The sequence below is a fragment of the Miniopterus schreibersii genome, assembly GCF_964146895.1.
Source record: "Miniopterus schreibersii genome assembly, chromosome: 1".
NCBI lineage: Eukaryota > Metazoa > Chordata > Mammalia > Chiroptera > Miniopteridae > Miniopterus > Miniopterus schreibersii.
Genome location: NC_138101.1, coordinates 52,486,292 through 52,513,688, shown reverse-complemented (window position 1 = coordinate 52,513,688; position 27,397 = coordinate 52,486,292). Strand labels below are relative to the sequence as shown.

General features: G+C 38.4%; 1 protein-coding gene across 1 annotated transcript in view; it reads right to left on the bottom strand.

Moving 5' to 3' along the window:
• Nucleotides 1-1,712: 1,712 nt before the first annotated feature.
• The window catches only part of HERC6 (HECT and RLD domain containing E3 ubiquitin protein ligase family member 6), a 52,713-nt gene continuing 27,028 nt past the window's right edge, over nucleotides 1,713-27,397 (bottom strand). Inside the window, exons 13-23 of the mRNA XM_081161457.1 lie at nucleotides 25,764-25,918; nucleotides 18,088-18,198; nucleotides 17,652-17,759; nucleotides 13,585-13,728; nucleotides 11,594-11,737; nucleotides 8,428-8,594; nucleotides 6,999-7,065; nucleotides 5,343-5,413; nucleotides 3,830-4,013; nucleotides 3,637-3,739; nucleotides 1,713-2,701 (exon numbers count right to left, since the gene is read on the bottom strand). Of these exons, the coding sequence (XP_081017583.1) occupies nucleotides 2,478-2,701; nucleotides 3,637-3,739; nucleotides 3,830-4,013; nucleotides 5,343-5,413; nucleotides 6,999-7,065; nucleotides 8,428-8,594; nucleotides 11,594-11,737; nucleotides 13,585-13,728; nucleotides 17,652-17,759; nucleotides 18,088-18,198; nucleotides 25,764-25,918 (1,478 nt within the window). The 3' untranslated portion in view covers nucleotides 1,713-2,477. The remainder of the gene's footprint in view (nucleotides 2,702-3,636; nucleotides 3,740-3,829; nucleotides 4,014-5,342; nucleotides 5,414-6,998; nucleotides 7,066-8,427; nucleotides 8,595-11,593; nucleotides 11,738-13,584; nucleotides 13,729-17,651; nucleotides 17,760-18,087; nucleotides 18,199-25,763; nucleotides 25,919-27,397) is intronic.

The window sequence follows — 27,397 nt, the reverse complement described above, 5'->3', positions numbered from 1 at the left end:
CTGTTGAATTCTAATTTCAAAGCATTGTGGTCAGAGAATATGCTTGGTATAATTTTAATCTTCTTGCATTTGTTGAGGCCAGTAATTGTGACCGAACATATGGTCTACTCTTGAGAATGTTCATGTGCACTGGAGAAGAATGTATAACCTAATGTTCTGAGATGAAACACTCTGTAAATGTCAATTATGTCCATTTGACCTATTATTTCATTTAAGGCTGATATTTCTTTATTGATTTTCTGTTTCAATGATCTATCTAGAGCTGTCAGTAGAGTATTAAAGTCTCCAACTATGATTGTGTTTTTGTCTGTTTCTTCTTTGGTTCTGTTAGTAGTTGCTTTATATATTTGGGTGCTCCCTGATAGGATGTATATATAATGTCCATCTTTGTCTCTTGTTACTTTTGATATCTTGAAATCTGTTTTGTCAGCTATAGGTAGAGCTACACCTGGTTTTCTGTGGATGTTATTTGCTTGGAGAAATCATTTTCCACCCTTTCACTTTGAGTCTAACTTTGTCTTTGCAGCTTAGATGTGTCTCCTGAAGGCAACATATGGTTGGATTTTGTTCTTTTGATCCAATTTGCTACTCTGTGTCTCTTTGTTGGTGAATTCAGTCCATTTATATTTAGAGTAATTACTGATGTATGAGGATTTCCTATAGCCACTTTATCTTTTGTTTCCTGGTAGCTTTGTGCCTCCATTGGTTCTTTTCCTTTGTGTTTCTGTTGTTTTTGTTTGGTGGCATTCCATACTTCTTCCCTCTGTTTCCTCTTTTTTTAAGCTATGTGTCTCAGTTTTTTGTGTGTGTGGTTACCATTAGGTTTATGAAAAAGAAAGTTTCATTACACACAGTAGTCCATTTTCTTTTGAATGCATCTGACCTCCACCCTCCTTTGCAAATCAGATATTTACCCCCTCCCCTTTTATGAATTAAATTTAATGTCACAAATTATCCCTGTTTATGTTGTTTTTGGTCTTACTTGTAGTGTTGTGACCTTTTGTTCTCTGTTTCAGGTAAAATAACCCCCTTGAGTATCTCCTGCAATGGAGGTCTTCTGGTGATAAATTCCCTCAACTTCTGTATGTCAGGAAAAGTCTTTATTTCTCCTTCATGTTTAAATGATAACTCTGATGGATATATATATATATTTAAGGATTTTTAAATTGATTTTTAGATAGAGGAGGAGGGAGAGGGAGAGGGAGAGAGAAATATCAATGTGAGAGCCCAGCATTGATAAGGGGCCTCCAGAATTCCTCCTACCAGAGATTGAGCCCACAAGTGGAGCATGTGCCCTTGATGGGAATTGAAGCAGCAACCTTTTGGTGCATGGCATGATGCCCAACCAACTGAGCCATACTGCCAGGGCTGGGTATGTTATTCTTGGCTGGTAATTTCTCTCAGTAGTTTGAATATTTGGTTCCACTCTCTTCTGGCTTGTAGAGTTCCTGCTGGGAAGTCCGATGTTAACCTGATGGGCTTTCCTTTATAGGTTACTTTCTTCTTTTCCTTCACTGTCGTGGGAATTTTTTCTTCATCATTAATTTTGAGTTTTAATAAAATATGCCTTGGAGAAGACCTCTTTGGGTTGAGGTAATTAGGTGTTCAATTTGCTTCTTGGATTTGAGGATCTAGCTTTTTCCATAGGTTTGGGAAACTGAGTAAGTTCTCCATTCCCTTCCCCATTTAGAATGATTCTTGGAACATGGTATTAAGCATAAGTAATTATTTAATGAATGAATGATCCTTTAACATTTAGATTTTCAAATAAAATTATTCAGCAGTTGGCTAAAATAAAAACTCTGGAGACATTAAAAAATGTAAAATGTACATCTACATGCCTCAAAAATCAAGTTAAATTTACATTTTTGGTTTTCTTTTCAAACATTCATATTTGCAGGCAGTGTTTATTAGATGCACCATACACACATACACACACACACATATATATATACACATATGTTAATCTTCATCCAAGGATATGTTTTTCATTGATTTTTAGAGGGAGTGAAAGGGAGGGGAGGAGGGGGAGAGAGAGAAACTTCCACGTGAGAGAGACACATCAATTGGTTGCCTCCTGCACAAGCCCCAACTGGAGCCAGGGATCAAACCTGCAACCCAGGTTCGTGCCCTTGATTAGGAATCAAACCCGTGACCCTTTGATGCTCAGGCTGATGCTCTAACCACTAAGCAACACCGTCCAGGGCTATTCAGCTTATTTTTAAATGATAATTATTGTTCAGGAAGTAATTCACTAAAAGGCCAATATTCTAATAGCAAGTTTAGGGATTAGAAAATGTTGATTCATTAAAAATATCATCTTGATTCATCACTTTATTGCTTATCTCAACATCTATCTACTAATTCTAATTAAAATCATCAACACTTTGTACTAATTAGACCTAAAGAAGAACATCCAAACTGAAGAATGAGAGAACCTGGGAGTCTGAGGCCTCGCTGAGACTCCCAGGTGACTATTACTGTGTGACCGTAGATGAGACAAATCCTCTGTTGCTGTTGATGGCTACTTGAAGTGCTTCCTCCAGTCTTTCCATTGTAGAATATTTAGGGAGTTCCAGAATATTATGACATACAAGTGATCTTGGGTGATCTCGTTCACTAAAAGTTTCAGGACAGCGAAATGTGATACTCATTTCTTGTAATCCTCTTGTAGTCTGCCTATCATTTCCTGTAAGAAACACTGGAAAGGAATAATCTTTGGTTAAGATAGTCCTTAGAAAGACCAAAATTTAAAATGAAAAGGAAGAAATTAATCACTTCATTCAATAAATATTGAATACTCTTGTGCAGAGAGAATTACCTGGGACTGTGTGGAACATAGAAAAATCATGACATTTGGTCTTTGTCTTCAGTGAGTTCATGGTCTAGTTGGGGGGAAATTCCATGTTGTTGATTCTCAAATAGCACGGGTTTGAACTATGTGGGTCTATTTATATGAAGATATTTTTCAATAAATACCGTAAATGGATTTTCCTTATGATTTTCTTATCATTTTATTCCCTGTAGCTTACTTTATTGTAAGAATACAGTATAACAAAATATGTATTAATCAATTGTTTCTGTTATTAGTAAGGCTTCTGGTCAACAGTAAGCTATTAGTAGTTAAGTTCTGGGGGAGTCAAAAGTTATACACAGACTTTCCTTTGTGTATGTGTCGGGGATCAGCACCCCTAACTCCCAGGTTGTTCAAGGGTCAACAGTACATGAAAAGATAATAGTAAGATACAAGGAAGTTTATTTTAGCTAAACCAAGAAGTATAATATTTATTTTTCAAAAGATATATATTTCCCTGGCCAGCATGGCTCAGTGGTTCAAGTGTTGGCCTGCACACCGCAGGGTCTCAGGTTTGATTCCCGGTCAAGGACACGTACTTGGGTTGTAGGTTTGATCCCTGGCCAAAGTCTGGGCATGTGAGAGAAGCAACCAATTGATGTATCTCTTTCACATTGATGGTTCTGTGTGGTTTTTTTTTCCTCTCTCTCCCCCCTCCCTCTCTCCCTCCCACTCTCTTTAAAAATCAATGAAAAAAAAATCCTCCAGTGAGAATTTAAAAATAAATAAATAAATAAATAAATAAATAAATAAATAAATCCATCTATTACTGTAATACTTACAGAGGAATTTTCTCTTTTCATCCAAAGTTAATTTGTGGAAAGCTTTCCAAAACATCAGAATAGTAGGATGTGATTCATGGTATCCTGAGAGATATTTTGAATTCTTGAGAAAAAAGAGGGAGAAAAACGGGTTTTAGGCGGAATGTATAGATGTCGTTCAGAAGAATTGGGGGCACTTAGTACTATTACCTACCTTTTCAAATTGTTTCCAGTCATAATCAGTATTTCCAACTACTGCTGTCATTAGTTCTTCAGGATGGAAAAGTCTAAGTATCTTCTTGTCACAGACCTCATAAAATCCTCTCTGAAATTCCTCATAAAATGCCTTTATGGAAGTGTTGAAAATGTAATCAACACACTGAGAAACATAGTCATTCCTTGAGGGAAACAAACAAACAAAGGCAAATAATATACTTTATCAGTGACTAAAATATCCTTGACTTTGCCCTTTTTACCATTTCTATTGAGAAAGAAAAGTAAATTACTTCTGCATAGCATACAACCCAGTAGTACCCCAGGATTTAAAAACATCTGATCAGCTAGAAGAAGGAACCTTGGAGAATATAGCAGAAGGATTAAGACTTCGTTTTGTTCCCATTTTCCTAGCTGCAGTTAGGATGATATTTTAAAAACACTAAACTATGTCATTCTCCTGCTTAAAATCTTGCAAAGACTTCTCAAAGGCTGAGCCCAACCTCCACAGCAGGATCAAAAAGCCCTCCATGATCTGACTGTTACCCTACTTTACAGCCTTTTCCCGCTTCCAACTGAATCTCTGGCCTTACTGTCTCTTGAGGTAGGCCACAGCATGCAATGCTTCCTCTTTTGCTGGCAACTTCTATCGCTCATTAGAGTTCAATATGAATATGACTTTCTCAGGGTTGGTCCTCTGTTCCTCTTTCCCTGCACACTTACGTCACTATGTGAAAATTATTTATGCAAAGTCTGTCTTCTCCACTACATGAAGAATTTCCTGATGGCAGGGCTGCTACTGGAGGTATTTCCACCAGATATTCACCAGAAACAGGATAGTCTCCCACCCTTTGAGCATCTTTCCTGGACTATTTGATCTAGATCAGCCCCTCTCTTCCCTCCCCTATAACCAGTGGAGTGCTGGTAAATGTTTAACAACCAGTTTTCCAAAAGGAAACAGAATGCTCATTGGCAGCATTTGCCAATTTCTGTGGTGTAAATATTCCCATCATGGCTGATCTCAAGCTATAAACTCTCAACGTTTTTGAAAATTTAACAATCAGCTCTCATAAGCAGATACCAGCTGACTCCAGCATACCTCCACCTATAACTCTCCAGTCTCTTAATTGGATTTAATTTTCTTCAGAGTACTCATCCTTATCTGACATTCTATTACATAATAATTTATTAATGTATTGTCTTTTTGTCCTGGAATTTAAGCTCCACATTTTGTCTGTCCTTTTCACTGCTATGTCTCCAGCACCTAGAATAAGGTCTGGTACAGAAGAGAGGCTCAAAGATAATTGTTAAATGAGTAACTAGTGAAAAGTGCTACAAAGGAAATATTCAATTCTGACTCTTTTCTCCCCTTCTCTCACCCTGTAACCATTTTATCTTTCTAAAAGATAAAGAGCTAAAATGATCATCTGAGAAGCTAAAATACAGTCATAAAGTGAAGTGATATAAACATTTTATGTCTATTCAAAGCAGACCTTCTAGGTCTCAAAACTTACTTGTTGGTTTGGTCCACAAGTGTAGAGGTCCCATTTGGAATTAAATCAACATCATGTTGGTCCCAATGTAGCTGTAACCAAAATATATTCAGGTAGCAAACATGAATGAAAGCCTGAATAATCAACCATAATGCACTTTTGCCAATATATTCTTCCCTATAAAATTTCAAATAACTGGGAGCTAAATGATTTATGTAGTTCAGCCTTTTAAATATATATAAAAATTTAAAATCTACCCTAGTATATGTTGTAAATTGCTTTTAAGCATACATAGATCCATTTAGTTTACATTGATTGAGTAATTGCTTCTCTTTTCACTTTATTTGAAAGTATACAGACTTAAGGTATAAAATGAGGAGCAGGTAGGGGGAAAGTCTTACAGTACAGAAGTAAAATACCATTTCAAAAAAAGAATCCTATATTTGAGATATTATAATAAAAACTATTTTTAAGAAAAAAGATTAAAGCTAGCTATAACCTGGTGTCCATTAGTACTGTGGAGCCTGAGAAAGAAGACACCTAATAAGAAGGGCTTCTTGCGGCTAAGTTTTTTTTTCTTTTTTTGTTAAGCCTCACCTGAGGATATTTTTCCCATTGATTTTTAGAGAGAGTGGAATGGAGGGAGGGAGGGAAGGGGAGGGAGAGGGGGAGAGGGAGGGAGGGAGGGAGGGAGGGAGGGAGGGAGAGAGGGAGAGAGAGAGAGAGAGAAACATCGATGTGTTTCTCTCACATTGATTGGTTGCTGCACATGCCCAGTCTGGAGCCAGGTCTGCAACCCAGGTCTGTGCCCTTGACCAGGAATCCAACCCATGATCCTTAGGTGTATGTGTGGGCAGGCAATACTCTATCCACTGAGCCACACTGGCCAGGGTATGGCAAAATTTTTAAAAACAGAGTTTAGCAGCAATTTCTACACAGGGGCCTGTCACACAAACTGCACTTATGGGAGAAGCCTGCACTGAACTACCTGCCTCTGCAGTGGACTGCCTGCTTATACTGTGTTTCTGCCAGCTGAGCCAGCCCTTATAAAGAGTTCCGGGAATCCTATTTTCAACCAATAGGACTGAGGCTTTTTCCATCCAATTGGAGTTGTGCAACTATATCCCCATCAACATCTTCACCAACCAATCAGGATAATGCCTTTTGGACCAATCAAACTTTGAGGATTTGAAGTCCTTATTTGCATGAGGATGGATCAATCAGGGACCAGGGGCAGGGACTTCTGTCTAGATAAGCCAGCTCCTCTCTGACTCAGAGAATGTACTTTTCCTTTCCATTGAAGACTGAAGACTGTTTCCCTGGCTGAGCTGAAACACTGAAGATGTTTCACTGGAGCAGAGAGGAGCAGAGCAGACTGGCACAGACCAGAGTGGACTGGCATAGAATGAAGCAGACCAGGGGAGAGCATAGCAGAGTAGCCCCAGCATAAAGCAGGCCCATAGGAAGCTGAACAGACCAGCGAGGAGCAGAGCAGAGCTGTATAGCCACAGAGGGGCCTGGCTCCAGGGCTGCCTCACAGCCATGCTATTTTCACAGCCATACTATATCACAAGTGAGCTGTTTTGCACTGAATCAAGTTTTCTTCACTGCATACCAAATTGGGAATTTCTGTTGGCACTGAATTGGCAGCAATGACCATGGGTTGATAGTACTCACAGAAAAATGTATGTGAAGTGCTTCTCCAATGTCATCAGCCTCATAATTTAGAACTTCTTGCAAACTCCTAATGAAAATTTGAGTTTAAAAATTATATTTATTGATCTCATAACATTTCAAAAGTAATAAGCGTTCACTGGAAAGATTTTGGACACTACAGAAATGTATAAAATGCCATGTAAATTTTCTCTCCTCCACCTTCCCACTCCCTCTTCTGAGAGTTAACCTCTACAGTTTTGATTGGTTGGACCACTGCTAACACAAGACACTGCTTTGTCTTGGTGAAAGTTACAAAAAGAAGCCCCTTCCTATAGGCCAGTGATTCTCAACCAGGGGTGCTTTTGCCTCCCAGGAGACATTTGGAAAAATCTGGAGTCATCTTTGGTTGTCAAAGAGGACGGTTAAAAAACAAACAAACAAATAAACAAAAAACAACTAGAGGAGGGCTGCTACTGGAATCTAATGGGTAGCAACACTATATGCAGCTCAACTTCCTACTATACCCAGGACAGCCTTCCACAACAAAGGATTATCCAGACAAAAATGTAAGGGGGTTCTCAACCCCTGCTCTAGATTGTCAGGGCATACAGTGTAAATCTAGCTAGTTTACTCTTTCACTAACAGTCCATGAGAGGACAATCCTTTTCCCCAATCTGGTTGTCAACTCTGTATGCTATGAAACTTTTAATAGCTGTCAATGGTTGAGCATATTTTCATGTTTTGATTAACAATATATATACAATATGTGATGACTCATATATACAGGGGTTGGCAAAAGTAGGTTTACAGTTATGAGTATGTGAAACAGAGTTTATTATTTATCTATTAATTATTGTATTATTTACTTATATTATTTGTCTTATTACTATAGTTATTATTTCATATCCTTAATTATGCTTTATCTTTTAGGTAATGATGGATGGTAATTTAACCAACTTTTGCCCACCCCTGTATATTTATACATCAGAGATACTAATCATTTGACTATCATATGTTGCCAGTATTTTCCTCATAGGATATAGTTTGCCTTTTAACTTAGAACAAGCATTTTTCAATCCTTAAAAATAAAGTTGATGGCATGCTAATTTATTTAAATAAATTAAATATGATTAAGTACAATTTATTCAAAATAAATATAGCATGCATGATTCTCATTAATATTGTGTACTGTCCAAAGCACCTGTTTCCATCTGGATAAATTCAAGAGAACAGGCTCTGTTTACTGTACTGGTTGATAATCAGAGGAACATTTGGCTTTTCTCCATTTTTGAAGGTTTACTTGATTATAAGTCATGCTAAAATTAAAATTCATCTAAAGAGCACACACTTACTGAAAATGAAGACCTTGTGTGTGTCTGTGTGTGTAACATCATTTATGCCTAAACAACTAAGATTTACTAGATAAAGTCCTGGAAAACCATTTACTTACTTCCCCAAAAGAGGACTGAGTTCTTTTAAATCTTCCAATGATGGCTTTTGGTCCAGAAGTTTCTTAAACAGAGCCAGTGGGAAAGGAATATCAGCAACATTTAAATCATACAAGGAGAGTCCACACAGCATCCCAAAGAGGAGATATTTCTCTTTCTTAAATTTAGGCTGGAAAAGAAGAAGAAAAATCCCCTAATATATTATAATCAATAATCCAATGGGATAACTAGTTTAGTTTAAAAAAAATGTTTTTGGTTCCCTTTTCTAAAAGTCACAAATTGGAAATAAAATGGGCTTCAGGAAAATAAAAACTTCAGGTTCTTACTCAGGCTATAATACAATTCAAAATTTTCCCATAAATTAAAATACAAAGTAAGAGTTCATGATATTAATAAATGAATTTACTTTTTGTTAGTAACAGCATACTTGGAATATAAAAAAATATGCTCACATGGACTTATAAGCTAAGGTTTCCAATATTTAATTTTATAGTCTTTGTCTTCAAATTCATATAGAAAAATGACACTGTGGAAGAAAAGGTGAACTTTATCTACACTTTCAGCAGGCATCAGGTATGTCAGATGTGTGTCAGATAAGTGGTGTCCCTTCGGCAATATAACCCTCAACCTAGGTGTCCTTACAGGGACAAGCATACGGGTCAGGGAAGGTGAGTGATGCTGTTGACTGTGAAGGTGGGTGGAAGAAAGAAGGAAAGAGTCCTGATGATGTTGGCTTCACTCTCCTCTCTACACTGGCCACATCTGGCCAGGCCATCACTACAGCCCAGCCAAGAGATCACCAGCCTGCTGATGCTTTTAAGATTTCTATTCCAGTGCCAGCCTTGCTGTTAGCAGGGGCATGACTCTGGGCCACCCCCTTAATAGTTTGTGCCTCAATCTACTTGCCCTATTTTCTTCTTAGAGTAATTGTGAGGATAAATGTAAAATGCCTTTGAATTTTGAAAATGAGTTAAAAATACAAGTATTCTCCGAAGGTGGCCTCCCCTAGCCTGTTCAGTCTTATTTCCTATATCTGTCATGTGTCCCTGGTTCTAGTTGATTTAGTCTCTTCACTGAGCCATCCATGAATCAGACTTTTGTCTATTTTCTATTCGACAGTGTAGCACAATGCTTAAGAGTAAGAGCTTTGTCCAGTCCTGAATTCATATCCTAGCTTAGTCACTTGCTAGTTGAATGCCCTTAGTTTATTTAATCTCTCTGAGTCCAGTTTATTTATCTGTACAATGGGGACAAATCATCTACCTCACAGCGTTGATGTAAGGTTTCTTTTCCTCCTCTCTGTCCCTCAGTCTTTGATCTATTTTGTCCCTACACTTCAACATCAACCTCAGGTCTCCACTACTCCATTACACTTTCTCCAATCACTTCAGTCCCCCTTGATTACTTTCTCTCTAAATAAAGAACCCCTTAAATTTGGATAGTGCCCTCAAGTTCTCACGGCACTTTCAAACTTGGATGTATGCCTTGTCTTGCTGTATTCTCACAACAGTCCTGTAAAGCAGGCAGAGCAGAAATTATGACAGTCAAGGAAACTGAAAACTCAGAGAAGCTGAGCCCACTATCACTCTGGGCTTCCAATTCTACATCAGTGCTTCCTTCTCACCCTTCTGTGCTCAACTACTATTAAACATAAAGTCAGCAATCCATAATTTAGAAACAACTGCTAAAGTTCCTGGTAGTTTAGTCTTATCACTCCAACCACATATACGAAAAGAGGAAAGGGATTGTGTCGTACACTGATTTGAATCTTCCACAATATTTAATACAACAAACAGTCAATAAATGCTTGTTGATTGACCCATAAAAATCCTACCACTTGTACCCCTTGGCCATTCCTATCTTTTAAAGGTTCATTCTTTCTCAGAAAGATACAAATCGCTTTTCAGTACTTTTCCACACCCATTCATCTTTCTTCCCCTCTTCCCTGTTTCCTGGGTTCGAAACTTCTACTGGGAAGAAATGTATCGGAAAGGGTATCCATAAATTGAGGCTCAACATGATTCTTTTAAGAATTATTCTCTCTGTGTTACTAATAGGGAAACGAAGACAAGTTTTTTGTTACTTTAAGAAAATGTTTACATGTCAAGGATCTTTGTAATAAAATAACGCAGAAATGAAACGCCTTATTAGAATTAGCAATTATCTCTAGGAGTCTATTAATAATTTCTCTCCTAATAGAAGCATTCTAGATTACTATCTCTCAAAGTTTAGGAAACCACCCAAATATCCATCAGAGGTGACTACATAAGCAACATGTAGTACATCCATACAATGGAATGCTACTCGGCAACAAAAGGGAAGGAACTATGGATACATGCAACAACATGCATGAGTCTCAGCATAATTATGCCGAGTGAAAGGGGACAGACACAAAGACTACTTATGATTCCATTTATATAAAATGTTAGGAAATTCAAACTACTCTGTGGTGACAGTTGTTGCCTGGGCATGGGGTAGGGGGCAGCAGGGCCGTAGTTGCAGGAGAGGAGTAGGGCTAGAAAGGGATACGAGGAAACGTTGGGAGATGATGTAGAAGTTCATTATCTTGATTATATATGTACATCAAAACTTATCAAACTGGACAATCTATGTGCTGTTTATGGCATCTCAAGTGTACTTCATTAAAGCTGTTTACAGATATACCATAATGTGCATATGAACTACCTGGGGATCTTATAAAATACATGGGCCTGAGATTCTGCTTTTCACACAGCTCCCAGGAGGTGCTGGAGCTGCTCTGTGGACCATATTTTGAGTAGCAAGGCTCTATATGACCTAATTTTACTTTATTTATTTATTTATTTATTTTATTTATTTTATTTTTTTAAATTCTCACCCAAAGATATTTTTCCATTGCTTTTCAGAGTGGAAGGGGGAGAGAAGAGACATCGATGTGAGAGAGACAACATTGGTGGGATCAGTTGCCTTCCATATGCGCCCGACTGCGCTACAACCTGGAATGGCACCCACAACCTCGGTATGTGCCCTAGGGAACGAAACCCATGACCTCTGGTGCACGGGATGCTTCAACCAACTGAGCCACGCCGGCCAGGGCCGAATTTTACATTATGCATGGTTCTCATGTTGCAGCATATGGTAGACATTTTCTGTTCTGAAAAACCGTAAGAAAATAAGTAAAAGACTTACCCTGACAGGAAACCACATGTAGGAACCCTTTTCAGGATATATGAACATTCCATATTCTGTCTTGGTCATCTCTTCAAATATACAGTGGAAGAACTCAGACTTTACCCCACGACCCACAGAACGAATTTCTTTAATAAATTCAATCTGAGGAAAGAGAACACTCTCAGGATGAAAACATAATCTTGACTGTTATGGAAAATATTCAAACCTCCTGCAGTCACTAAATTTTGATGTTCTTCAATCCTCTGTGCCATTAAATCCCAATTTTTCTATCTTGTTGTCTGTTTTTATTGCATCATTCAGACTTTAAAACTTTGGTTGCAGTCAACAACTATTTGACTTCTCCTGCCCCTCCTCTCATTGGGACTTCTGATAAACAGCCCTCCCAGTAAGCCCGAGCATGGCATCTTTGTAGGAACCATCAGACCAGTCTGCCCACATCCCGTTTGTGGGAAATCAATATGAACTAGACCCTCTTTTCTAAAATCCACCTTTGGGCTTTGTGGCTGAGCACACTCCCAGTTTTCCTCTCTACTCCTCTACTTCCTTTCCTGGCTAATTTCTTTTTATCTTTTTAATATAAGCGTCGCTAAGCTTGACTAAGAGTTCTCTTTTTGCCTGGAAGATCTTACCTATCGCCACTTTGATCAACCGATTCCTTGGCCACAGATTGTCCATCTCCAAGGACCTGCCTCACATTCTATCTGGATAGCCCAATAACAAATTACTCTTACTTCCGATTTTCTTATTTCTGCTCATTTACACTAGCAAGTCTGCCTTCATCGTGGTCAGGACACACTCATAATGGGCCTTGACAACCTTGCCTTGTTCAGAGTCAATCTTTTGATCAGATCTCTCTTGAAGTTTACCTTCTTACCTCTTCGTCATCTCCTGTAGGTAGAATCATTTTCTATTCATTTCCTCATAATCAAGACTTAAAGGAAAAGTAGGTACACAGGGAAACATACAACTAGAAAGCCTGGCTTATAAAATAGTTTCTTTGTGTTCCATTGGAGTCCCACTCTGGGAAATACCTCTCTTCTGTGTGAGTCTCACCGTTCAGGTTCGGGTTTCTTCTCTGAGAACCTGACTCTTCCCCTCATAGCTGATATCAGGAAAATCCACTCTCTCCTGAACAGACTCCAGCTCTAATCTACAGAGTTAGTCATTATTTTATAGCCTCAATAGGGCAAATAATCTGAGGTACCACACAATAAAATTCCTACAGGTGCCCACAAAGGATGAAGTGAAGGATGGCTAGTTGGAACCAATATGGTAGTAAAAGGTCTATAACTAAAAGTAGAGCCAAAATGTAGGAAAGGTATCTGTTCCACCTGCTGCTTGTGAATTGAATGAACAGCCCCAGTTCTTCACCCCTCCTTGACCCATGTCTTTTGCATGTGACTTTGCAGTTCCTCCCATTAAAGAGGTTGAGTATATTTTACAAGCTCTTGATGTAGGTTCAGCCATGTGACTTGCTTTGACTAAAGCAATGTTTGTTGTGTGACTGGGCTGGTTATCTTGTACCTCTGGCACTGCTGTGAGAAGAACACGTCTGCTGGTCCCAGGAAGAAGATGAAAAACATGGGAAGCAGAGCCGAACTGCCCCAGCCAGGCCTAGCCTAGATCAGCTGATCCCTAGCCAACTCCCAAACTTGCAAACACATGCATACAAAATCTGCGAAGCCACCCAGATAAGTTCAACCTCGATCAGCAGAGTTTCAACTGAACTGCAGATAAAATAAATTATTGTTATTTTAAGTCAGTAAGCTTTGGGACGGTTCGTTACAGCCATAGGTGACTACTAGTTAACTCATAATCCCAATGTTCAGTTAAACATTCCATAGCTTTTCTCTGAAGGATAAGTGAGGAATTCTGGAAATCATAAGGCTGATAACTGTAGTTGCAAATGCAGGCTCTTCCTTTGCTACATTACATAAATGTTTCCCTCCCACATTAGTAAAAATGTCTAATGAGACTTTTTACTGTACCACTAATTCTTTCCAAAGGTCAGTGACTTCAGCCTGGCTTAACTGTCGCAGAGCATCTTTAATTAGGTGACTTCGTCTGACTCGAAGTGAAAATATGGGTGGTGGAGGGAGCTTATTCTCTCCTGGCGGAATCATCAGTGACATCTAGAAAAAGAAATATTTTAGGAATCCTCATGGGAATACTAGGAAATATTTAATATTTCAAATAAATCTATTTAGTCTAAAACACAATACTGCCTATCATTGTTATATATACTCAAGGAAAAGAGTATCATATGTACACTATGGAAGAGAAAAGGTGGGAGAATCTGTGAAACTGTGGTACCGGGGATTAATCATTATGGATGTACAGCTAAGTAATTAAAAGCTATCACAGATCACTTATTATATATAGTAAACACGATCCTTAAAGGCAATACTGGTGTGCACCATGCTGAGACCTTCTCCCACCAGTCTTAAGAAGCAGTGTTAGCACAATAATACTCAAGAATATTAGGGCAGTTTAGGAGCTCAGGGACAGTGGGAGATGTAGGAAACAGACTAGAGGAAAGGCTTCAGCAGAGAAAATTCACTCTTCTCCTTCAAATAACTCTTATTTTCCTATGTGTATGGGAAGTTCCTTAAAATATGCCACCAGTGGCCACATTTTGTACCTAGCATTGTTCTGTCACCCCACATAGTACTTCCATTAAGATTTTCTGAGCCCGGCCGGGCGTGGCTCAGCGGTTGAGCGTCGACCTAGGATCCAGGCGATCGGGGTTCGATTCCTCGTCAGGGCACATGCCCCGGTTGCGGGCTCGATCCCCAGTCGGGGGCGTGCAGGAGGCAGCCGATCAATGACTCTCTTATCACTGATGTTTCTCTCTCTCTCTCCCTCTCCTTTCCTCTCTCTGAAATCAATAAAGATATATATAAAAAAAATGATTTTCTGAAAAAAATTCTCAACATGTCCTCACCACTTTAGTTCCCTGATCCTGTTTCTGCTGAACTCCCTTGGATATCAGAAATGTAGTGTTGGAATTACTATCCTTGCTTTGACCTTTAACCCTCCTCTAGGGCTTCTGCTATGTCACAAGGACAATAAAGGAGTATTTAGGACTCATAAACCAACGTCACCAACGCAATAGTAAGACAGGTGGATGATAGCTATCTTATTCTAGGTTTCCAGGCTGGGTGTGGTTGCCCATATTAGCACTCTACAAGCATCTCGGAGAAGTGTGTGCATGTGGCTCTAGGCTTGGGAAAGCCCTGTCCCAGATCTCTGCTACCACTATAGACTGAGAAATTATATGTGATTCCACTAGATTCTTCTGGCTTTTCCCTAAGATCTTTGTGGTAAAGAAGCTCCACATTTGTAGGGAGATGGAACAAGTACCATTTCTAGTCCCTCCTGGTAGTGGGTCATCTCCTCCTATGTCCCAGGAATCTACAACTCTGGGACACTTCAGCAATACTGACTGCTAAGATACATGTCCAGTGGCTCTGAGTGACAGGAGTGGCCAGAAATATCCTGCACTGACTAAAGCAGGGAGAGCTGTATGTGTCCTGTTGTAGGTCCAAGATTCTCTCACCTAACCAAGAATTGGACTTGAAACCTGTATATCTTATTTTCCAATTCCTCTACTCCCATTCTCCATGTATTGGTTTCCCATTTCTACATTTTTGCATTTGAATTAATAATCTAGTTTGGAGCTTACAATTTTTACTATGTCCATCATCCATCTCTCCTCTGGAGGACAGGATTCTGGAGCTTGCTTTGTGACTTCACTCATGACAACTACAACTACGAATTTTCTTGTCCTCAAACATTTCCCAATCCTTCATGATATGTAACGTGCCCAGGTCCACTATCCACTCAACCCTCACTAACAGAGTAGACAGGGTGGACAGAAAATTTCTAAAGAAGAAAATAACGTAGAGGGAAATCTTTGCTTAAAGGAAACTTAAGGGGAAGTTAGATTTGGAAAGAAAAGATTTAATCTATTTTCTCCCATTACCAAGAATGTTAGGAAAATTAAAAAAAAGAAGAAAAAAAAAAGAGGTGGCTGGGAAACAGAAGTGATGAACAAGTCAATCTAATGATAGACACTAATAACGGTAACGGGAAGGAGAGTCCTTAACTATGGAATGCTTTTAGCAGGACACACCTTGCCCTTCCAGGTTGCTTATTATAAACAAACGTGGCATTTATGGATTTGTTAGGCATGGCTCAGTGGAAAATGTCATAAAAGCACTGTAATTAATAGGGAATGAAAAGGAAATGTTTTATTACTGAAATGACTCCTTTTGTACATGTGATATCCCAGACTTTGACATGTTTCACTTAGATGGCCCATATCCTTTGAGTTATTAGTAAAAGTAACGGTATGTTTCTGATTCCTGTGAGTTTAAAGTATAAACATCATAAAAAATAGGTACAAACCTTTCCTGAGGAAGGCCTGAAAAACAAGCCTCAGCAATAAAAAAAATGCTTGGAAACTCGGTAGCATAATGTCTGGGCACAGGGTGAGCATAACTGAGAACTAAGGCTGACGGTGATTAGAGAGACATGTGTTTTGTGGGAATAATACAACTACCAAAAAAAAGGATGGAAGGGAAAGCATAAATGGAAAATGGAATAAATGAATTAAAGAATATCAGCTGGGGTTGTAAATCAAACTCCAAGATTTTTTTTTTTAACCCTCACCCGAGGATACCTTTTTTCCCATTGCTTTTTCAGAGAGAGTGGAAGGGAGAGGGGAGGGGGAGGGAGAGGGAGAGAGAGAGGAAGAGAGAAACACTGATGTGAGAGAGATGTAAAGATTGGCTGCCTCCCACACGGGCCTCAACTGGGGCCGGGGACAGGCCTGCGACTGAGGTACCAGCCCTTGGCCAGAACTGAACCCGGGACCCTTCAGTCCACGGGCTGACTCTCTAATCACCAAGTCAAACCGGCCAGGGCAAGCTCCAAGACTTTTTAAAAAATTGTTATTTATTGATGAGAAAGAGAGAGAGAGAGAGAATGAGAAACACTGATTTGTTGTTCCAAGTACTTATGCATTCATTGGTTGCTCCTTGTATGTGCCCTGACCAGAGATCAAGCCCACAAGCGTGGCATATCGGGACAACCCTCTAAGCAACTGAGCTACCCGGCCAGGGCTCAAGATCTAAGGCACTTAAGCAGATATGAAGATCCAAAGACTAACAACTAAGGACATAGTATAGTCACTAAAACTGGATAGAGGAGAGAAAGAGAGCATTTAGTCAGTTATTTCAGTATTGCTCATAGTATGAAAACAATGGATATTTTCTAAAGAACGTGAGGACTCAGGCATCATATAATAATGAGAAACATAAATTAAAATAAAATTGAAATATCATGGTTAATCCACAGAATTGGAAAAGATCACAAAGCTTGGTAACACTACATTGGTTATAGTGTGAAAGAGGCGTCTCATACATTGCTGATAGTAACATAAATTGGTACAACTTCTATGCACAGAAAAAAGATTAAGCATTATTCTGCCTTTCTATATGGATGATTTTTCAGGGTAGCCAAATAGCCCTGATTGATGAGGAAAAGTTCTTTACAGGATTTAGTTCATAACTTGGAAGACACGATAATATTAGAAATATCGCTATTTTGTACACTTCAACCAAAACAATGGATGGAATTCTTAAGTAAAAGATTGGGAAACATTACAATGGAAACATCATGTGGTCACCAACTGAGCTCACTGATGAATCTCAGCATAAATAAGAGTGAAAGGACCAGAAACAATGCACTGAAGCATGGAGAAGTGAAAAGAAAGTGGGCCTGGGATTTGCTTCCAGATAATTCAGCAAAAATACCACCAACTCAGAGGGAATGGGGGAGTGGAGGATGGGAAGAGAACATCTGTAATACTTTCGACAATAAAGATAAAGAAATAAAAATACTAACAACTACAAAAACAACAAAAGTAATAAATGAAAGTGTGGCAAAATGTTGATGACTGCTAAAACTGTAATGGGGTTGATTACACCATTATCTCTATTTTGTATATGTTTGAAATTTTACTTAATAAAAAAATATAAGGCATACATACCCGCTTTTTCAGAAAGGAATTGGCTTGCCATAATTTCATTTTGGATAGCAAATCAAAGGTAAATGGAAATTCACTGAAAATAACGGGACTGAAGTTTTCTGCAAGTACCTAAGAAACAAACAAAGATAACAGTTTTGATAACAAAAAGAAGATAAAAATTTCATTCCTTTACCTCATTACCTTAAAGTATTTCCCTCTATACTTTCTGGAATCTGTTTTTAAGACTCCAAATTACTTAGAAACAAATTTCTAAGAAAATGCATTTGTTTCGTGAGTGAAAGATATTTAAGTTTTCAATGATGATCTAATTTAGCAAATTCAGCACTGCAGTAAGGATATTTTCAAATATTGATTTGTCAGTGTGATACCTTCATAGCTACTAATGTGTCCCCCTTTAAAGCATGAAAATAGTCAGAAGTGAAAATGTTACTCTTACCATGTTATCTCTCCTGTAGATTCTTTCTGTTTCTTCAAGAAAGTTCAACATATGGGAGAGTTCATTTATGATGAAAGTAGTCTCTGGTAGTTGACAGTTAGCTTTGTTTACCTTAAAGAGAATATGACCTGTGAATATCATTTTCTATCAATAAATGATTTAATCTATTATATGTATGTGGCTATTATATAATCAGGATAGAGCTCTATAAACCCAATGCATTTATCAATGATGTAGATTTTTAAAGTCTATAATTTCTCTAATTTTCACAAATATTATAAAAGACATAAGATGTTAGCAGTGGAGATAGTAAAACAATTTTTAGGGCACAGGTTTACTGGAAATAGTTTCTAGATCTTGAGAATAAAAGCCCCATAAAAATCCAAATTCAGCCCTCTTTCCATTAATTAATGAGTATCAATTTAGTACACACTATTTGCCAGGTGTGCAACAAAACATAAACTAACAATTGTCCTATCATATACATAGCTTACTGTCTAGTATAATAGTCAGCAAACCCTTTCTTAAATCTGGGTAGTAAATATTTTTGAGATTGGGACCACACAGTCTCTGGAGCAACTATTCAACCCTGTAGCACAAAATTGTCATAGACAATATGTAAACAAGTGAGTGTGGATGTGTTTTAATAAGCTGCCCATGGGCATAAACTGCCAACCAGTAATCCGCAGTCTAGTAGGTAAAAACAACAAGCACCCAGGCATCTAGGATACAGTTTCTCATTGGAGGACTTAAGGGGCTCAAGAAGGCCTCTCAGAGAAAGACATGCTGGCAAATCAGTAATCTAAATAAAGCCCCATCAAATCAAATGAATTCAAAAGGTAGAAGGCAGGAAATAAAGACTCTAAAGACATAAATTAAGAAGAGAAAAGCCAGATGTACAGGAGAGAGGATCAACAAATGAAATGGTTGATTCTTGGGTATTTGAAGCAGTGTGGGGGGGGCACCACTCTGTAAAGTACATGATTTTTTAACCACTTGCATGTACATCTGAATCTAATACAGAATAATACTGAACATAACTGTAATTGAAAAAATAATAAATAAATAAAATCTTAAATATTGGTTCTTAAAAGGAACAAACAACAACAAAAACCCCAGCTTCCTGGTAAAACTGATCCAGGAAAAGAAAAAGGCAAGTAAACCAGTATCAGAAATGAAAAGTACACATCACAGAGAGAAGTCCATTACGAAACATCTTAAGTCCTCATAAAGTTTCTCACTTTTTAATCCTTAATTATTTTATGCCAAACATTTCCCTTTTATATATTACTTTAAAAAATATTTGACTTCACATGATTCATATTTGTCTTCTTAAGACTCCAATTGGTCATTCACAACAGCATCAAAACCAATGAAATACTTAGGAATCAATTTAATCAAGCAAGTGAAAGATCTATACACTGAAAACTGTAAGACTTTGATACAAGAAGTTGAAGTAAACACAAGGAAATGGAAAGATATCTTGTGTTCATGGGTTATAAAAACTAATATTGTTAAAATGTCCATACTACATAAAGTCATCTATAGATTTAATGCAATTCCTCTCAAAATTCCAATGGCATTTTTCACATAAGTAGAAAAAAACAATCCTAAAATTTGTTTGAAACCACAAAAGACCCTGAAGAGTCAAAGCAATCCTGAGAAAGAAGAACAAAGCTGGAGGTATCACACCTCCAACTATTCTACAAAGCTACAGTCATCAAAACTGTGTGGTACTGGCATAAAAAAAAGACACATAGAACAACAGAAACGAAAAGAGCCCAGAAATAAATCCCTGCATATTTGACAAGGGAGCCAAGAATACTCAATAAGGAAAGGATAGTTTCTTCAATAAATGCATCTGGGACAACTGGATAACCACAGGCAGAAGACTAAAACTTGACCCCTATCTTACACCACTCAGAAGAATTAGCTCAAAATGGATTAAAGACTTAAACATAAGACCTAAACCCATAAAACTCTTAGAAAAAAACATAGGGGAAAACTCCTTGACATTGATCTTGGAAATTATTTTTTGCATATGAGGCCAAAAGCACAAGCAACAGAGGCAAATTAATGAACTACATCAAACTAAAAAGCCTCAGTAGAGCAAAATAGTCAACAAAATGAAAAGGCAACCTATGGAAGGGGAGAAAATATTTGCAAATCATATCTCTGACAAGGGATTAATATCCAAATTATATACAGAACTCATAAAAATGAGCAAAAAACAATCTGATTATAAAATGAGCATAGGAACTGAATAGATATTTCTATTCAGATGGCCAACAGGGAAATTCAAATCAAAACTACAAGGAGATATCACCTCACACCTGTTAGAATGGCTATCATCAAAATGATGAGGTAACAAGTGTTGGTGAGGATGTGAAGAAAAGGGAACTCCTGTACACTGTTGGTGGGAATGTAAATTGGTGCAGCCACTAGGGAAACAGTACGGAGATTTCTCAAAAAATTAAAAAATAGAATTACCACATGGCCCAGTAATCTCACCTCTGGGTATATACCCAAGGGAAAATAAATCACTATCTCAGAGAGATATATGCACCACCATGTTTATTGCAGCCTTGTTTACAGTAGCCAAGACAGAGAAACAACCTAAGCATCCATGGATGGATGAACAGATAAAGAATATGTGGGACAAATGATGTATATATATATTTATAAATCTATATATATAAATATTGAGCCATGAGAAAGAAAGAAAAATTCTTACATTTGCAACAACATGGACAGACTGTGAGGACATTATGGTAAGTGAGATAAGGCAGAGAGAGAAAGACAAATACTGTATGAATTCAGTTATATATGGAAGCCAAAAAAATTGAATAGAAAGTAAAATGATGGTTGTCAGGGGCTTGGGGGTGAGGGAAATGGGGAGATGTTGGTCAAAGTGTATAATTTTTCAGGTATAAAATGAATAAGTTCTGGGGATCTAATGTACAGCATGCTGATTATAGTCAACTACACTATACTATATCCTTGAAAGTTGCTAAGAGAGATTTTTTTTTAAAAAAATATATCTTTATTGATTTTAGAGATAATAAGGGAGAGGGAGAGAGAGAGATAGAAACATCAATGATGAGAGAGAGTCAATGATTGGCTGCCTCCTGCACACCTCTGCCAGGGAATTGAGCCCACAACCTTGGCATGTGCCCTGACCGGGAATCAAACCACGAGCTCCTGGATCCTAGGTCAATACTCAACCGCTCAGCCATGCTTGACTGGCAAGAGAGTAGATCTTAAGTGTTACCACCACAATAAAGAAATGGTGGAAGATTAAAGATGGTGGCGAACTGAGCGGAAGCTACACTGACACTCTACCAGGACCAAACTGGAATTATAACTAAAATATAGAAAACCCATTCTGAATAATCAACTGAAACTGAAGATGAGCTAGAACGCACCCTTGCAACCAAGGAAGAAAAGTGGAGACCACATAGAGACTTGTAGGAAGTGTGGAGGAGCGAGAGGGCTGGCTGGGCTCCCACAAGCAGCAGCCGAAGGTCCAGAGGGAAATCTCAGCTGTGGGGGTTTCCCACTGAGGGCTCTGGGGCCTAAACCCTAGGCTGGGCTTCCCAGCCAAGAGCACCAGAACTCAGAAAGGTGCCCACATAACATCTAGCTGTGAAAAGCAGCTGGGTATCTGTCTGCCAGGGAGAGATGGCTGGAAATGCAGGCACCCTCTTAAAGGGCCAACACAAAAAGTTTTGTATGCAGCCAATCACCGTGGGCTCCAGCAGAGGGAGGGCAGAGTGACTGGAGCTGTGTGAGGAGAATCTAAGGTTGTGGGCTCTGGAGATAGAGCTCAGAGGGCACCCCTCTGGATTCCTGTGCAGAGTCATCCCCCCATACAGCAGAGGCAGACATTTACCTTCCAAGCAGCTTTTGCCTGAGGGAAAAGCAATTGCTCCACCCTGCTGGGAAACCTCTCACCCTACCCCACTGGAGTTTGTACTGCCTGAGGCTCATTAAGAGACTTAAAACAACAAGCCACCCCACCCTGTGGAGTTTCTATAGCCTAAGGCTTGTTAAGAGACTGACAACACTCAGCCACCACACCCTATGGAGTTTTTACAGCCTGAGGCTCATTAAGAGAATCAGATTAATCAGCCTGCAGCCAGAGACAGACCTCAGAGTGCTTTGAGTCTTGGCCTGATCTGCTTCTGGACCTGGGCCTTGGAAAAGCAGACTTTGGTGTGCATCTTGGTCCTGTCAAAACACACCCAGCCCTAACAGAGGGAGCCTCAAGCCATGGGTTGTTGACAGCTCCAAACAGGGTACTCAAGGCCAGTCACAAATAGTGCCTGATATTGGCCTGCACGAGAGACCTTCCAAAAGACTGAGAGTCCTAGCAGGCCTACCTAACACATAGAAACAAACACTAACAGGCAGCCAAAATGGGGAGACATAAAATAAGGCACAAATGAAAGAACAAGAGAAGTCTCCAGAAAAAGAGCTAAATGAAATGGAGATAAGCAATCTATCAGATATAGAGGTCAGAATACTGATTGTAAGGATGCTCAACAGCATGAAGAAAGATATGGAAACTATGAAGGAAATGAAGAATGACATAGCAGAAATAAAGAATACATTGGAAGGAATAAACAACAGATTAGAGGAAGCTGAGGATCAGGTCAGTGAATTAGAGGACAGGGTAGAAAAAAATCACTCAGAGATCCAAAAAGAAAAAACAAAAAACAGGAGGACAGTCTAAGGGAGCTGTAGGACATCATAAAACACAACAATATTCACATCATAGGAGTGCCAGAGGAGGTCAATAGTAAGCAAGGGTTAGAGAACCTGTTTGATGAAATAATGGCAGAAAACTTCCCTAACCTGGTGAAGGAAAAAGTCACATAAGTTCAGGAGGCACAGAGAGTCCCAAGCAAGAAGAATCCAAAAAGGCCCATGCCCAGACACATCATAATTAAAATGCCAAAAATTCAAGACAAAGAGAGAATCTTAAAGGCACCAAGAGTCAAGGAAGCTGCTACCTATAAGGGAGCTCCCATAAGGTTGTCAACTGACTTCTCATCAGGACGCCTACAGGCCAGAAGGGAATGGCATGAGGCATGCAAGGTAATGCAAAACAAGGATCTGAAACCAAGACTACTGTATTCAGCAATGCTATCATTCAAACTAGGTGATGAAATAAAGCTTCCCAGACAAAAAAAGGCTAAAAGAATTTAACACCACCGAACTAGCATTGTAGGGAATGTTAAAGGGACTGCTGTAATAAGAAATAGAGAGAGAAACATAGACATAAAGAATTAAAATGGAAATAAATAAGGATCTATCAGTGATAACCTTAAGGACTTTAAGGGAGAGATAAACAGCAATACAGTCATAGTTGTGGACTTTAACACCCCACTTACTTCACTGGATAGTTCTTCCAGGCAAGAAGTCAACACAGAAGCAGTGACTCTAAATGACACACTAGATCAGATGGATTTAATTGATAATTACAGAACATTTCATCGCAAAGCTGCAGAATAGACATTCCTCTCAAGTGCACATGGGTCATTCTCAAAGACAGACCACACGTTAGGACACAAAACAAGTCTCTACAAGTTCAAGACGACTGAAATCATAATAATCATCTCAGATACCAAGGGCATGAAATTAGAAATCAACTACAGTAAAAACACTCAAAAACATTCGGACACATGGAGGCTAAATAAATAGAATGTTATTAAATAATGAATGGGTTACCAATAAGATCAAGAAAGAAATAAAAAAATCCCTGGAAACAAAATAAACACACAACAACCCAAAATCTATGGGACACAGTGAAACCAGTCCTAAGAGGGAAGTTCATAGCACTACAGGCCTACCTCAAAAAAGCAAGAAAAATGTTCAGTAAACTATCCAACCCTACAACTTAATGAATTAGAAAGCTCCCCTGTGAAACCATCCAAGCCAGGGCTTTTGTTTGCTGGGAGTTTTTTTTATTACTGCTTCAATTTCATCAGTTGTTATTAGCCTATTCAGGTTTTCTGATTCTTCCTGATTCAGTTTTACATGATCTCACTTATATGTGGAATCTAATAAACAAAATAGACTGAGGAACAAAATAGACTGAGAGACATAGAAGCATGGAAAAGACTGATGAATATCAGGGGAAGGTGGGGGTGGGGGAGTGGGTGGGGAGAGATTAATCAAAGAACTTATAAGCATATATGCATAACCCATGGACACAGACTATAGTGTGGTGAAGCCCTGGGGGGGATGGCAGATTGGGGTGAAGGGGATCCATGGGGGAGAAAAGGGGAGATATCTGTAATATTTTCAACAATAAAGATAAATTAAAAAAAGAAAAAGAAATGGTAATTATGTGAAGTGATGGAGGTGTTAGCTACAGCTATGATGTTAATCATTTTGTAATATGTAAGTGTATCAAATCAACACACGGCACACCTTAAACTTACACAATGTTATATGTCAATTATATATCAATAAAGCTAGAGAAAAGAAAGAAATATACTACTTTATTTTTTTAAATCCTCACCTGAGGATATTTTTTCCATTGCTTTTCAGAGAGTGTAGAAGGGAGTGAGAGAGACAGAGAGAGAGAGAAAGAGAGAGAGAGAGGAAGAAATATTGCATGTAGCCTGCAACTCAGGTACGTGTTCTTGGTCAGAATTGAACCCAGGACCCTTCAGTCTTCGGTCTGAAGCTCTAACCACTGAGCCAAACCGGCCAGGGCAGAAATATACTACTTTAGAAATATCAGTACTACATTGGTACTTTTGAAAAGCACTAACTCTTGCATGTAGTATTTTAAAAGCATCTTATTTTAGCTAATTTTTTTTTAAAAATATGTCTTTATTGATTTCAGAGAGACGAAGGGAGAGGGAGAAAGAGAGATAGAAACATCAATGATGAGAGAATCATTAATCAGCTGCCTAGCCCGCAACCCGGGCATGTGCCCTGACAAGGAATTGAACACCGATCACCTGGATCCTAGGTCGATGCTTAACCGCTGAGCCACGCCCGGCCGGGCTACCTAACTTTTTTAATCCTCATTAGAGAATATATATTTTCCATTGCTTTCATAAGGAAGAGAGAGAGTTTAAGGTGGAGAGAGAGAGTGGAAGGGGGAGGGGGGAGAAACATTGATGTGAAAGAGACATTGATTGGTTGACTCCAGCATGTGCCCCGACTGGGGGCTGGGGGATCAAGCTTGCAAACAAGGTACATGCCCTTGGCCTGAATTGAACCTGGGACCCTTCATTTTGTGGGCCGACGCTCTAACCGCTGAGCAAAATTGGCTAGGGCTGTTAATTGAACAAGGTATCAAGTTAATTCTCTTGTTTTATTTAAAATGCTTTGGCTCCTCCCTACCCCCTAACAATCCTTAAGTTTATTAGCCTCCTAACCTTAAGTTACTTCTAGATTATGCTGTATATTCTAATGAAAATGCTAAATCGCTCTCATATATGAGTAGTGTTTGTGTATCTAATATCTAATATGTAATATATATTCCTCCAGAGTCTCTCCAGTTAGCAAAACAAGCAAAATTTTGAATTTTTAAGGCTGAATAAAATATTTTCTTTCTGTTGAGAAAAACATCAAAACAAGACTCTGATTGGCTGAGACCTAAGAGATTTTGATTTAGTAAGATGGTATATACATTCCTTTAGATGAAACCTTACCTTATACACTTCTTTCATCATTTCTAGAAGGGCTTTAACATTGCAGTTATTTTGGTATGTTTCATCCCAGGATCTCAACTGAGCAACGATGGCTGATTTAAGCATCTGCACCAGTGTGTTGAGAGAAGATTCTTGTAAAGATGCCCAACACTGCTCTGAAGGGTTATAAAATCATCCATGATTAATATATACTCCTCTGCCACCCCCCACAAAACTCCCTCAGTTTCTACTGGGCTCCTTAATATAGACAATATTATAAAATGTCTATTTTATAAAATAGACAATATTTTCCATTTCTGATGGCATAACCCATAAAATATATTTTCTAAGGATAGCATTCTGGACAACATTTATTACTCTCAGAAAAAATCTTTTCTCTGATTAAATATCATTGGAATTAAAAACTCAAAATCAGGATTCTGAAGAAACATGTTGATAGTTCATATTTATGCTTGATTACTTGTTTGTGTGATTTTCAAACTGAAAATTCTATAGGTTATTTATAAACCTATATGAAACCTATATGAAATATAGGTTTATAAATAGGTTTGTATCTGAAAACATACATAGGTGAACACACACACACACACACACACACAATGTCATCAAGGATATTTTCAATCTGTAAAAAATTATATTACCCATGTCTTCAGACTTTATGAACATGGTATATATGGACATATTTTAAAAATTATATTATTAACAACATTTTAATATTTCTGAGGTTATAATCTAGATTGTTGTATCTTTAAAAGACAATTCTCAGAAAACAAACCTATCAAATGTTGAAATCTATTATCAAGCTAATGTCATTAAAATAGTATAACCCAAATGCATGAAAAGCAGCTCAACATGGCAGAAATTCTACAAATGTATCCACATGCACATGAGATTTTTGTATATGATAAAGGTGGCACTGCATATTAGAGGGAATGAAACAGATCATTCAATAAGTGTCTGGGGACAAGTGGAAACTGATCCAGAAAAAAATAAAATTTAATCAAGATAAACTCCATATGGATCAAAGATTTAAACATAAAAATGAAACAAGAATACTTCTGGTAGGAGCATGGGAATTTTTTTGTTTCTTTGTTTGAGTGAGGTAGTCTTTTTGAAGTATGACCCAAACTCAGAAACCATAAAGGAAAATGTCAAATATAGTAGGCTTCATAAAAATGTTTAAAAATAATTATGCATGGCAAAAATATCACAAAGTAAAAACAGTTTTAAAAACCTAAAGAAAAAAAATTTGTAACTAATATTATTGAAAACATTAAGAAAACATTTGTAGCTCATGTTGTTGATAACGGATTAGCTGCCTTAGTAGCTTAAAATCTCCTAAACAACCCGGCCAGGCGTGGCTCAGCGGTTGAGCGTCGACCTGGGATCCAGGCGATTGGGGTTCGGTTCCCGGTCAGGGCACATGCCCGGGTTGCGGGCTCGATCAATGACTCTCTCATCATTGATGTTTCTCTCTCTCTCTCCCTCTCCTTTCCTCTCTCTGAAATCAATAAAGATATATCAAAAAAAAAACAAACCCAAAAACAAAAAATCTCCTAAATAAAAAGAAAATACTGCCCAGCTGGGCGTGACTCAGCGGTTGAGCGTTGACCTAGGATCCGGGAGATCGCAGT